The following is a 14,408-nucleotide window of genomic DNA, read 5'->3' on the forward strand; positions in this document are numbered from 1 at the left end:
TTTTGTTGCATTATTTCCTTATTGCGCCAATCAAGTTTTTCTTATTGTCTCTCCTTATGTTCCTACCATTGTTGCAACATGAGTTCCTTCTCCTAAGGGGGCTTTTGCCTTTTCATCTTTTGGATTTTCGATACGCTCATAACAAATCATTTTTTAACTTTTCTCTAGATGATGCTAAAATGTAGAGGTCTCAAAACTGCCTCATTTGTTTCATTTTTCTCTTATTTATAATTTCAAATCAAAGCAGTTACGTTTGTTATGGAATAATGGCTTCATACTAGAGTCTAGGAGCATTGCATGTCCATACACTTCTCAACTAATCGTTGCTCATTTCTCGCCCACTCCGCACATACTTCTCCTTATCATCTACTTTTATTTTTTTAAGTTTTTTATGAAATTTGTATATTCACAAGGTTAACTTAACAAGAATTCGCCTTCATGTATTATCATAGTTGCTAGACACAATATTTCGACTTCTAGCCTCATAAACTCTTAACAAAAATGTAAGAATGGATATACCACACCTATTTATCTCATATTCGCCTTCATGTATTATTATAGATACAGGTCTCATTAACTCTTAACAAAAATGTAAGGATGGATATACCATACTTATTTATCTCATATTCTCGTAATTAAAAATTAAATTTATAAAGGACAAAATAGGAAAGTTCATTTCATCAACTAAAACAAGTGATTGCACACTACCATGAATTTTACTAAATCAAGCAATTTCCTATTTTCACACGCCCATAAAAATCACATATTTCAATAAAAAAAATAAAGCAAAAACAAGAAAAATAGAAATAATAGGATATCAAAGACAAGCAAAATCCAGCGTTTCGAGTGAGTTGTAGAAACAGAGCATACGTGTCTGCTGAACTTGGAAAAGCATATATGTATATATATCATATAGAAACAATGATCGGCTCACAACACCATCGTCTCCGTCTCTCTCTCTCTGAACTAACTCTTAATCTCTGTTCATGGGTTTATCTCTCCGTATTTCTAGGGTTTGGTTCTTCTCATGATTCAAGGCTTCACTAATCAGAACAGCCAAGAACTGGTGCTCGGGCGGTGATAAATTTTGAATTTTGATGATCGCCTCATCAGTCAATCGATTTCTGTACCACCCCATACACCCTTGTTCGGTGTCTAGGGTTAGGGTTTGGTCCCGTTCTCTTGTATTCAGTTCTTTGCTCATAATATCAATATTCAATTCTAGGGTTGTTCTTGTTTCTTTATTATTGCTTTCCGTTTTTGTGGTGTTCAGACTTTAGTGGAATTTTTTTTTCAACCAAGACTGTATAATTAGCGATTATTTTGATGTTATCTTCAATTTCTTTGGCTATGATTTGATTTTAGAGAGGGAAAATCTGTAAAATATTGTTAGTGAATTTTGCAAAGCAGACCCATATCAAAAGCATCATTATCATTTTTATTGGTATTGTTAGAAAAAATTTATTGGTACTTGAATAAATGTCGAACCTTGGGTTGAACAATCGGAATAATAGCGGCCAGAGATTAGGCATCACAGAACCTATTTCACTGGGTGGACCAAATGAGTTGGATGTGACCAAGACTCAAGAGCTCGAAAAGGTTTTGGTTACCTTATTTATTTTCAGCAGTTTTAAATTGTGTTTTGACAATATACTGAATTTAGAATTTGGGTGTTTAGTTTTTGGCAGCTGCTGGGTTGTATGAAAGTCAAGAAGAAGCTGTGAGCAGGGAGGAAGTGCTTGGGAGATTAGACCAGGTTGAATCGCTCTTTCTGCTTTTAGAGTCATTCTGTTTGGTTGCTGAGAAAACTAAGGAAATTCAAAGAATGTAGTATTTGGGATGCCATATTTCCACTAATAGTTATCAGCAAAAGGTAATATGGGGTGGCCCCTTAATAATTCAACTAATCAGTGTGGCCCTTTAAGAATATAATGTGATCAATCAAACTATAATAGTAAACTAAGATAGTTAATTCTATTTTGCCTTAGCAGAACTGAGGTTTTGTTATACCCAATCATTCTTTTCTTTGCCTGCTTTTTTCTCAACAACCAAATGGATAACATTTGTTGGATTCTCTGATTACAACATTTAATGCGGTTGGGGAATGTTTCAAATTTAAACAGATCGTCAAGATTTGGGTGAAAGCCATTAGTCGCGCCAAGGGATTGAATGAACAACTGGTGCAAGAAGCAAATGCTAAGATTTTCACCTTTGGGTCTTATCGGCTGGGGGTATGAAAATGTTCTTACTCATTTCTCTTTTTGTTTTTGTTTTTGTTTTTCCCTCCAAGGAAATGATTTTTGTTTGCATTTTCCATTTTTTGGTTTATATGTGTGTTGTAAAACCCATTGGAAAATGCATAAAAAAATTGGTATTCCTAATTGTTAATGCACAAGTACTTATTTTTATGGAATTTCCAATGCTCTGTGGGAGTAAGGTGATTTATATAAGGATATTGGTTGTGGTTGGTGTTGTAATTTTTACTTTTCCTGCTTGAGGTATGAATGTGCACTGACTGATATATGTGGCACAGAGGTGCTGAGACTTTAAAAGAGTAGCCATGTTCATAAGGGATGCTTAACTTGTGACAGTAATTTGCTACATAACTCAGAAAAAAAAAGGTTACTAAAATAGCTTAAGTCACATTTTGCTAAATGTATGATCAGTAGCTCACTCCAATGGTGTGATAGTAATAATAAGTGTCGGAGTATAAACAAAGGGGCACTAAGTTTCAAATAAAGACTCATATACATTTATCAAATAGGTACACCCTACATGGGTTAGACACCTTCATTTTTTCTTTTTTCTTTTTTTTTATTTTTATTTTTTTATAAGCAAACAAAATATATTAAATAATGCCATCTAAAAAATGGGGTACTCTACGTGGCACCATCATGATAACATTGTGAAAGAAATTGAGCTCTAGGGCCTGTTTTGGCCACCTCCACCCAAATGACTTATTTGAGTTGGTTACTCATGTGGTTTGAGGCCATTTCGGGTTTGAAAATCAATTTAGATAAGAGTAAGCTTATGCCGGTTGGGAGGGTGTCGAATGTAGAGGAGTTGACTGTTGTAATTGATTGCAAAGTGGGTGTGCTCCCAACCACTTATTTGGGGCTCCTTCTAGGAGCTGCCCATAACTTGGTGGTGGCTTGGGACAAGGTTGAAGAAAGGTTCGGAAAGGGATTAGCTTTGTGAAAAAGACAATATATTTCTAAAGGGGGATTTGCTAAGAAAAGGCAATATCTTTTCCCTTTTCGGTGTGCAGTGGGTTTTGTATTCCTCAATTAGAAGGAATTTGCTAGGATGATATGACTCTTTTGTGGGTAAAAAAAGGGAGAAGGCCTTGAGGGTTGCCCCCTTGTGTTTAATGTGGACTTTATGGAAGTAAAGGAATGGAAGAGCTTTCAACAATGTCGAGTGGTCTGACCAAGCAATTAAGTCTCTTTTCTTGTATACTTTTGTGAATTGAGCTAGGGTGTATATGGAGGATCACACTTTGTCCTTGATTGATTTCATAGATTGGTTGTTTGTTAAGTAAAAGAATGACTTTTTTTGTCTTTTCACTGCTTAGGTTTTTTTGGGCGTTGTTTGTATACTTCGTTTGTGCTTTTTTCACCATCTTTTGGCACTTTTAATGCAAGCCCTTTATTTACATATATATATATATATATATATATATATATATCTCTAAAGGGGGAAGGCTAACACTGGTCAAGAGCATGCTAGCTAGCTTGCCAATCTACTTTATGTCACTATTCCAGATGTCGAGGAGTGTTTGCTTAAGGTTGGAGAAGATTCAAAGGGATTTTTTGTGGGGATATGGGGCTTTAGAAAGTAAGCCTCATGTAGTGAAGTGGGATATTGTTTGTTTAGACAAAAGAAAAGGAGGCCTTGGAGTTAGATGCCTTCACTCTCTAAATAAGACTCTCTTTTGCAAATGGATTTGATGCTTTGCTAAGGAAAGGGATGCCTTTTGGAGAGAAGTTATTTGTGGTAAATTTGAGGAATTGGAAAGGGGTTGGTGCACTAAGTGAGGTGCATCTATGGTGTTGGGCTTTGGAAGGCTATAAGAGTTAGTCTCTTCCAAAACTCTCTTCTTAGTGGGCAATGGGAGAAATGTCAAGTTTTAGAGAGACAAATGGTGCAGAGATGAGCCTTTAAGTGTGTCATTTCCCTCCTTGTTCACTCTAGCTAGCTCAAAAGAGGCTTGGGTGACGGATTTGTGGGTGCACTCTTCTAAGGGGAGTGGATGGAACCCAAGCTTCTCTAGACCTCTCAATGACTGGGAGATTGGGATGGTGAAGTGCTTCTTGTCAAGGACTCAAGACAAGGTGGTGGTTGAGGAGAGGAAGGACGACGTGTTATGGGCGGATACAAAGAGTGGATCCCTTTTTGTTAAGTCCCTCTATTCTATCATTGAGGAAGTAAGGGTAGACCCTTTCCCAACTAGTGTTGTGTGAAATGCTTAGGTTCCTCCTAAGGTCGGTTTTCTTGCTTAGGAGGCAACATGGGGAGAAGTTTTGACTTTAGACCAATTGCAAAGGAGAGGGTGGTCTTTAGCCAATAGATGCTCCTTATGTTATGCTCACGAGGAGTCAATTGACCATATTCTCTTGCATTGTGGAAAGGGAAGGTTGTTATGGGAGCTCTTGTTCTCTTTGTTCAAGGTGTGTTGGGTGATTCATTCTTCAATTAGAGAGACCCTGTTAGGGTGACATGGATCGTTTATTGAAAGAAAAAGAAAGAAAGTGTGGAGAGTAACGCCTTTGTGCCTCTTTTGGACAATTTGGAAGGAGATAAATAGAAGATCTTTTGAGAATTTGAATCTTTCTGTTCAAAGGCTAAAGTTTTTGTTTTTGGGCAGCTTATGATTTTAGATAAACTTGTTTATAGAATATACTTCTATGTCCTTAGTTGATTTTATTGATTGGTTGAGGTCGGATTGAGGGAGGGAGTATTTTTTGTTTTCCTTATCCTTTTTGGCGCTTTTTGGCGGCCGTTGTATACACTGTGTGTACTTTGATGCACCCTTTTTGGCGTTTTAATACAATTTGCTCTTACCTATATATACATACATACATATATATATATATTATGGCTTTGAGGCATTTTTACCTCTTATTGTGGTTTATGATTTATATTTTATGGGTTTGAAATGGTTTTTTCATTTATTGAGAGACTCTATTTTGGGCTTTTCGTAGAAGAAGGAGAAGGAAGAAAATTAATTAGCAGAAGGGTTGACTACTAAGAAAATTAATAACCCATGGGAACACAGGTCACCCACGACATTGCCATGGATTGGGTGTGATAAAAGTTGGACAATTAATGAACAAGTTTGACATGAGTTAGCCTTCTAACCCACCTAGCCTACCAAAGTTGTTGTTGAAGGAGTATTTCTTATTTATTTGTTTTGCATTTCTCCATTTTCTTTTGATCTATTCATATTGAAACAATGGTTAGTTGGGATGTTTTTTATTTGAAATATAAGGTTAAAATTCATGTGGTAGAAAGGATGTGTATAAATGTTCATGTTGGAAAGGGTGCCATCAATTGAGAAAAATAGGTTCTTGTAGCTAAAATTGATCATAATATGACAATTGGGATTCTAACTTGCATCAAGGTTATGAGGAGCTTAAGTCTTGTACTTGAAGCATAGAATTGAATTGAGAAAATGGTAGACGTACAAAATTTTGGTGGGATAGATAGGTGAAGGAGTCTAAGTTGAAAGACGCATTCCCTATGCTTTTTAGAGTAGCCTCCTCCAAAAAATGCTATGGTTGCAGATTTTTAAGATGGAGGAGGAGGCTAAGGTGGCCATTGGGAGGTTCAATTTAGAAGACTCTTCCAAGATTAGGTGATAGAGGAGGTGACCTAATTTTTGGAGCTTATTTACCCATTGAGAGTGCAAAAAGAAGATGCCACTTTACTTTGGAAAGATGATAGGAGGGGAAAGTTTAGTGTCAAGTTGTATTACAAATTCTCAAGTGCTGAGAATAATTTAGTATTCACAACCATATAAATTTGGGGATCCTGTGCTCCACTTAGAACTTGTTTCTTTGCATGGGAAGCCATTTAGAGGAAGGCCTTAATTGTAGGTGCGTTAATAAAGAGGGAATTGCCCATGGTCAATAGATGCAACTTTTGTAAAGATAATGAAGAATCAATTGATCACATCTTCATTCATTGTGATTAGACGAGAGTGTTATGGATATTTTTGTTAGCAGTCTTTAGCTTGATTTGAGTGTTTCCGGTTTTAGTGAGAAATCTTCTCATTGAATGGAATTGAAGGGGCTAGATAAGAAGAGAAGAATAGTTTGACAGTTGGCTCCAATTTACTTATTTTGGTGTATTTAGAAAGAGTGAAACTGAAGGACTTTTGATGATGAAAAGCTCTCAGATCAAAGATTGAAGGAGTTCTTTATTAAATTACTTTTAGAGTGGTCCCATGCTTTTTTTTATATGCTAGCTACATGCACTAGAAATAGTTTTTCATATGATATGGTATGCAGCATGATGATGGGCACAAGCACGCACACATGTATATAGGAGCATGGCATGTGTATTATACAGTAAGTGCTATGATATGCATATCATGCAAGATATAATGTTATACGATTCAGTATATGTAAAATTATATGCACAATTGACCGTTGTCTAAAGGTATGATAAAATTGTAGAAGCTCTTTTTGTTTCCTTATGCCTCCATTATAAGGTTTTCCCCTTTGTGGCCTTGAATCCACCATCATTTTCTACCTTTTTTTCCTTCTTCTTCCTTGTTTATTTATTTAAATGCTTGTCTTGAAAAATTAGAAACTAAAAAACATCCCAAATAGATATCATATGTTCATATATATAGAGCTATGCTTGTTGTAGTTTCTTTGTTGGTGTATCGGTTGGGACTATTGCAATAATAGTACTTATTAGCAAACTTATTTTATCTTATGTCCATATATATGGGGAACTATGCATGTCATAGTTTCTTTGTTGGTGTATTGGTTGGGACTATTGCAATAATAGTACTTATTAGCAAACTTATTTTATGGATCTTGCATGAAAATCTCATATTTTGTTCAACTTAATTTTGCAAAACTCCAGTATTGCATTTTTCTTTTCACATATGTTATGTTGCAATTAGTTATATATTTGTCCTCTTGTACTTTTTACTGTGAGATGGGAGTTTCAGGTGCTTAGATACAAAAGTATATTTTTATATCCTTACCTTGTGCTTGTGCCTGCAGTATTCATATTTTAATCCTTCAACAATATTATTGCAATGCTTTTCAGATTTAATGTCCTGTATTTCGTTATTATTATTGTTGTTATTTCGTATATTGAATGCTTTTTAGATCTGATTCCCTTCTTTTCCTTATAATTATTGTTGTTATTTTGTAACTATACCTTGTGCTTGCATCATTCACATTTTAATCCTCCAAATACTTATTTTAATGCTTTCCGCATTTGGTACCCTATATTCTGTTAGTACATTGTTTTTCTCTGAATCAGGTGCTTTACACTTTTCTTTTAAAATTTATTTGATTAGGTGCATGGCCCTGGTGCGGATATAGATACGCTTTGTGTTGGACCTAGACATGCAACCCGAGAAGTGCGATCTGTGTTTCTCTTATTATGCTTCGACATTTTTACTTCTGTTTCTAAGTGGTATTGCTCAATGGGCTTAAAAATGATTATATAAATCTCCCACAGGAAGATTTTTTTGGTGAGCTGCATAAAATGCTCTCAGAGATGCCTGAAGTAACGGAGTTGCACCCTGTGCCTGATGCACATGTTCCAGTGATGAGATTCAAGTTCAGTGGTGTTTCTATCGACCTTCTTTACGCAAAACTATCACTTTGGGTCATTCCTGAAGTAAGTTTTGGTTCTGTCCTGGACTCCTGGCAGCTTTTTTTCTAGTGTGCACTATACAGTTTTGTCCCCATTTTTGATAATTTATTAGCAGCAGAATCTGATGACTAGCTTTGGGGCCTGTGATGTATACCATTTTTAGATAAATTAATTGGAAGATCTATTCTTGATTTTAGCATACTAAAACAACACATTCAGAAATCATACAGAAGGTACACATTTGTGCAGTCCGAACTTTTACATCTGGAGCTCACATAGATTAGATTCTTGGACAAAAGAGGCTATATGGCTGATTCTAACTTCCAATGTTTGTGTTTATGAATGACTCTGATTATGTCTTCCTTGCGTATGGAGCTTCATCGTGCTTGGCTGTAGATTGCATACTGGGGTTTCATGGCCAGAGGCCCAAATATTTTTGTTTAGTCTACATTAACCCTGTTACTTGCTAGATATGGATGAACAGCTAGCCATCAGAAGGCTGATTTTATTGCACTTTGTTCTCTTTCCGTCCATGGCATTATGGAATTAGGGTGATCCTTGGACTTGCACTAAATAACAGTGATGAGAACTTACACATAAGAACACATAGGAAAACACAATAGGAGTAAAGTTTATTGTCTGTCTTAATGTCAATATGTAGGACACAACTTTGGATCAGATGCTCAGGAATTTTCTATTAAATGATCATAGTTTGTTACCATCTTCACCCAAACAGGTCTTTGTTCCTAATTGTAATTTTACCCTACATCTTAAAATAGCATAATTTCTATATTAGCATAGTTGGTGCTGCATAAAATAGCAATCGATATACCTACTGCTCCATGATATGGAATAAGTTTAAGTCCCATTATGATCTTTGAAAATGAGAATGACATGAAATATGGATGCTATGCCATAAGCAAAGACTGAGCCAGACTGATTGAGGGGATAAATTTGAACATAAAAAAAAATAGCAATTAGAGCCTTCCAGGAATAGGATTCTCTTTTGTGTATCAAAGTATGTTTTTTGAAACCCAAAAAGGGATAAAGTTTGTGGAGTCCAGGTTTTTCTTTTGCAATTAGGTAACATTTAAAAAAAATGAAATGTAAGGCCAGGTATTTAACCTTATGTCAGTCAAGGTGCAAGTAAGAACTGTATAAAAAATAACAATAATTAAAATAATATCAAAGAAGTAGTGATAATGAATAACAAACCTATTAAAAAAAATGATAATGATTAACAAATCAATTAAAAAAATGAATGAACGCTTGTTAGACATTTAGGAGCATATTAGAGTGTAATTAACATAAAATGATTTGTGGGGCTTGATACTTGATTACTTTCTAACCATTTTTGTACATCTTTGTAATATTGCTCGTCCTTCTTGTATTTATCTTTAGAGATGAATGAAGATGTTTGTTTCTGCTTCTAAAGAAAAAAAAAAAGTAACGGAATATGATTTGTGCGCATCCAATTCTACTATGAAGATTGTGTATACACACACACACACCAAAACATGGTGTATTAAGTTGATATAATATGTATGAAAGGAAAAAAAAAAAAAAAAACTATTTGAGTCTCTCACAAAAATTTAAATTAGTGACATGAGGTGTATGCCTCATTCCAATGCGTGAAAGGGCACAAAAGGTGTGATTTTGAGTCTGCAGAGCTTAATTTTTGAAGCTTGCACCTGAAGACTTTCTTCACCAGCACACTCTTGACACCTGTTATATAAGAACCTAAATTTTCCTTTTAAGTACATTTCTATATCATGATGCTATGGAGCTTATCAAACACTCATCTTGTAAATTTGCTTTTAAGGGATTTTAGGCTTTTCTGTTTCTGACAAGTTATTTTGTCACAGGACTTGGATGTTTCACAAGACTCCATATTGCAGAATGCTGATGAGCAAACAGTTCGTAGTCTCAATGGTTGTAGAGTTACTGACCAAATCCTGCGTTTGGTACCAAATATTCAGGTCATAACCATGCTTGCTAAGTTATTTGAGCATGCAGATTCTCCAATGATTCTTTCTTAGTCATTCTTCTTTTTAATTGTGTATCTGTTTCTTTCACACAGAATTTTCGAACAACATTGAGATTCATGAGATTTTGGGCAAAGCGGCGTGGTGTTTATTCAAATGTATGGGGGAATATTTTCTGATTGGCAGGAGTTGCACTATATGCCTCATTATCTTCTCTCATTTATTAGGATGTTTTCCTCTTTGTCATGGACAGGTTGCAGGGTTTCTTGGCGGTATAAACTGGGCATTGCTTGTTGCTCGCATATGCCAGCTATATCCCAATGCATTGCCCAGTATGCTAGTCTCTCGGTTCTTCAGGGTCTATACTCAATGGCGTTGGCCAAATCCTGTCATGCTGTGTGCTATTGAAGAAGGAACACTTGGACTTCAAGTTTGGGATCCTAGAAAATATCCAAAGGACAGGTTCCATTTGATGCCTATAATTACCCCAGCTTATCCCTGCATGAATTCTAGTTACAATGTGTCATCAAGTACTTTGCGGATTATGTCAGAAGAATTTAAGAGGGGAAATGAAATTTCTGAGGTATGATCCTATAATGCAAGTTGTTTTGTGTGTACTCTTCCTACAGTTCAGGGGGAACATGTAAGATTAGGAGATAGTGACTAAGTAGTTTGCATTAAATCATTCCTACTGGAAATTTTGTTGTCAGTTTTTTCTGGTACTCTTAAAATCATTGCCAAATGTATTTTCTCCACTGGCATATTTCCATCTGTAACACAGTACTGCTTGATTGTAGTGCTGTCATATTCTTTCTCACAACATTGTAGTCCTTACCATTTGTCATTTGTCTTGATCAGCTAATTGTTTATACCATGCTTGATAACAGTTTGATTCTGTCAGAAATATTTTCTTGTCTTCACTTTATTGGCTGTACCATGTTGTTGTAGATCTCACAGCTGGGTTCAGCCTCTGTACTTGAGTTCAAATTATGTAATTGAGGCACCTAGGCAGTTAAGTTTGCTCTGATCACATATCAAGATGAGGTGAATGTTGATCTCAGTAGAATAACCAGGCAGCATAACTGGAATTTTTGGATAAAGGAGTTTTTTTTTTTTTCAGTAAAAGTCTCTTTATAGCTCAGTTTTGTGTTTGTCTTGGATGGACATTTTTTACCCTGGTACGTTTCTCAGTAATCGTGGCACTTAGGCAGTTGCTTTGGCTTTAGTCACACACTGATTGAGTTGAATGTCAATCTATGTTAAAATTTTTCCTGAGTATGATACAGGTAGCATAATGGTCTGAATGATACACTTTATATTAAACCTCTCTTTTCTTTCCTTTTTTTTTTTTTTTGGTTTTTTTGTTTTTTTTTTGGTCTTATGGTCATGATCTCTCTCCCTACCAAACACCAACCACTTTCTCCTCTCCCCCCTTTCATGATTTACCTGGACTTCATAAACTGTTTGAACATCTAGAAACTTTTTGGTACTAACATTACTTTCCATGAATTTGATGTTTGTGAATGTGTGCAGGTTATGGAGGCAAACAAGGCTGATTGGGCTACCCTTTGTGAGCCTTATCCTTTCTTTGAAGCTTACAAGAATTATCTACAGATAGAAATTGCCGCAGAAAATGCAGATGACTTAAGGAAATGGAAAGGCTGGGTTGAGTCTCGCCTCCGTCAGCTAACTCTGAAGGTGCTTTGGCTTTTCATTTTTTGTTTTCAACCATGTTGGTTTTCTTCAGGATAAAATTTTTTACATTGCCCTAATTTGAGCTGTTATCTTAATCTAGATTGAGAGGCACACTTATAACATGCTTCAATGCCATCCACACCCGGGTGATTTCTCAGACAAATCTAGACCTTTTCATTGTTGTTATTTCATGGGCCTGCAAAGAAAGCAGGGAGTTCCCGCAAGCGAAGGGGAGCAATTTGACATAAGGTTGACTGTTGATGAATTTAAGCATTCTGTTGGCATGTACACATTGTGGAAACCTGGAATGGAGATTCATGTAATCCATGTAAGACGCAGGAACATACCCAATTTTGTGTTTCCTGGTGGGGTTCGACCTTCTCGCCCTACTAAAGTAGCCAGTGAGAGGAGGCGGGTTTTAGAACCTAATGTCTCTACCCAAGCAGTTCTAGAGGGAGCAGAAGATAGCAAGAAAAGAAAGCGAGAGGATGAAAATGTAGAGACTAACTCAAGAAATGCCAAATGTTTGGTTGCTGCAGCTTCCTCCAGTCATGAAGTTCTTTCGAGTAACCCTCTTGTCAGTACTGTCAATGCCTGTTCAATAAAAGTTGACAGTATGGATATAAATATGTTGGGAAAGACAAGGAAAGAAAAAGTTGAAAATAATATAGAGCATGGCTTGAAGAATTTGAATAATTCAGTTGAGGTTCCTCCTCAGAATGGTGAAGTTGATGGATCTGTGAGATGCTCTCACCCTATTAAAACTTTATCTTCTTCCGGGGGTTCACCAAGCTCTACAGAAGCAGAGAAAATTGCGATTGAGAAGATCATGTCTGGTCCATATGTTTCTCATCAAGCTTTCCCAGGGGAACTTGATGAGCTTGAAGATGATGTTGAATATAAAAATCAAGTCAAAGATTTCACAGGGAGCACAAAAGGCAGCTCTGCAGAATCTTCAAAAGCAAATGTAGCAGAGGAGCCTCTAACAACTACCAGTGGAACTGTTCCTTGCACCATTTTAAGCCCAAATGGGGGCTTGGAGGAGCTTGAGGTCTTATCCGTTAACTCAATAACCTACATTTGTGCTTACATTTTTTATTCTTTCTAGAATAATTTTGTTAGTCGTCTTATAACAACCCTTTTAGTCTGTGCTTATTATTTGGTTAGAATTACTTGGGTGTGGGTTTAGGCAGTAGAACTACCCTACCTCCCTACCTCCAAGTATAGTAGAGGACTAATATTTCAATCATCATTTTTTCCCTCATAGAAGTATGATAATGTTATTTGCTTTTGGGAACTTAGTCAAATGAATACACAAGCTTGTCATGTGATGTTGAATCATCACCAAAATTACAAATATGGATAGCAATGAGTCATTATTCTTGGGGAGAAATGTTAACTAATTTACACATCAGAAAAACATCAGAGAACACATTCCTTACGGGTAATAACATTGTGTTTTTCCCAATGTGTGGATCCTTACTGAAATTTGCCTCTCATATGCTGTTATTACTGTATTCTTACTGGTAAATTTGCCAATATTTTATTCTCACTATTACTTGGAGATAAATTTTTGTATAGAGTAGTTGAAGCAGTTCTGATATTATTTATCTTCTTTCTTTACTCTTCCTTTTTCCCTTCATTAAAGCCTGCTGAACTCATGCCACCATTGTCATACGGGAACCGGCCCTCATCGACAGAGCAGAAGAAGCCAATTATAAGGTAATTAATCAGTCAATTGAATATGGTTGCATCAACTTTCTTTACAATATTGTTTTGACATTTTTTTGGTCCCTTCGTCCCGTTGCAAATGTTGATTCCTGTCTTCTCTTCTTTCTTATATTTCACTTACAGGTTGAGCTTCACTTCCCTAGCTAAAGCTACAGGCAAAAGCACCTGAGGGGGATATCTGGCACCAGATAAAGCGAAGCCAGTGGAAGAGAAATGATCAAATCCTTCAAATCTCATTTATATATATAAAATAAGAACTGAATTTTCCCCATCTTTTTTGTTTTTTTGATATCCATAAATCTTGAGTAAGCAAAGCCCCCTTTTCCGAATCCGGGTTCAAGAAAATGTGGATTACTTGCAGGAGAATTACTGATTTTTATAGCTGCTTCTGCATCCTAATATTATTCTGGGTACTTCCACTTCTCTGTTTGGGTATTGCCATGCCAAGCCTTGGTTACACACATCTATGAAATCTTGTTCTCCTTTAATTTCTTTCTACCTGATAAGGCTGGAAGGGTTTTCAATTACGGTCTCCAAACAGACCTGACTATCTTCATATTCAATTATAGTCTACTAAAACTAGTCTTTTTTGATTCGCTTCCATCTTCATCCTATTCTTGTTCCAAGTTTTACAAATCAAACACGCCCTTATATAATTGGAAATTGGAAAATGACCACCCGGATAAATGGTGGAGGGTTTCCACAACTGTGGACAGCTAAGTTCAATAACTTTTTCTCCCAACCTGCAATATCGATGTGGAAAGTTGACATACTGTTTCTTTACTTTATCCGGATCTACAAGCCGATTCCTGGCGTAGTGAAGTGGGTTTTTGCAGATGGGTGGATCAAATTTAATATTAACATTAGATTTGAAATTGTCAGTTTCCACTTGTTGGGTGTCTGTTTTGGAGTTGCATTTTTGTTTGGGCTCTCTTAAATGATAAATAATGAGTGTGGGGTTTCTCTCGTCGGTCTATTCAATAGGTCGGTCCACTCCAACAAACCTTATAGATAGTGACATTTGTTTCATGTCTACAACGAAAACGGGAATTGGAAATATTTTATGAAAATGATAAAATAATCTTCAAATTGCGAAAATAATCTTTCTTATATATATATATTTTAAAAATAATAATTTATTTTTAACATAAA

The 14,408-nt window shown here is 36.0% G+C and overlaps 1 protein-coding gene across 1 annotated transcript; it reads left to right on the forward strand.

The window, feature by feature from the left end:
- The first annotated feature begins 787 nt into the window (after positions 1-787).
- LOC100268087 (nuclear poly(A) polymerase 1) lies at positions 788-13,679 on the forward strand. The gene is made up of 12 exons (XM_002279932.5): positions 788-1,599; positions 1,679-1,756; positions 2,124-2,231; positions 7,544-7,606; positions 7,708-7,869; positions 9,711-9,824; positions 9,926-9,988; positions 10,084-10,413; positions 11,364-11,528; positions 11,626-12,576; positions 13,174-13,247; positions 13,380-13,679. The coding sequence occupies exons 1-12, from the start codon at positions 1,480-1,482 to the stop codon at positions 13,423-13,425; spliced, it is 2,274 nt and encodes a 757-aa protein (XP_002279968.2). The 5' UTR covers positions 788-1,479; the 3' UTR covers positions 13,426-13,679.
- Positions 13,680-14,408: the final 729 nt, after the last annotated feature.

The sequence above is a fragment of the Vitis vinifera genome, chromosome 17 (assembly GCF_030704535.1).
Source record: "Vitis vinifera cultivar Pinot Noir 40024 chromosome 17, ASM3070453v1".
Classification (NCBI taxonomy): domain Eukaryota; kingdom Viridiplantae; phylum Streptophyta; class Magnoliopsida; order Vitales; family Vitaceae; genus Vitis; species Vitis vinifera.

Coding starts and splice junctions, on each gene's coding strand:
- LOC100268087 (XM_002279932.5), top strand. CDS start 1,480: ATGTCGAACCTTGGGTTGAACAATCGGAATAATAGCGGCCAGAGATTA. Junction 12,577..13,173: donor GGGGCTTGGAGGAGCTTGAG/GTCTTATCCGTT, acceptor CCTTCATTAAAG/CCTGCTGAACTCATGCCACC. Junction 13,248..13,379: donor CAGAAGAAGCCAATTATAAG/GTAATTAATCAG, acceptor TTTCACTTACAG/GTTGAGCTTCACTTCCCTAG.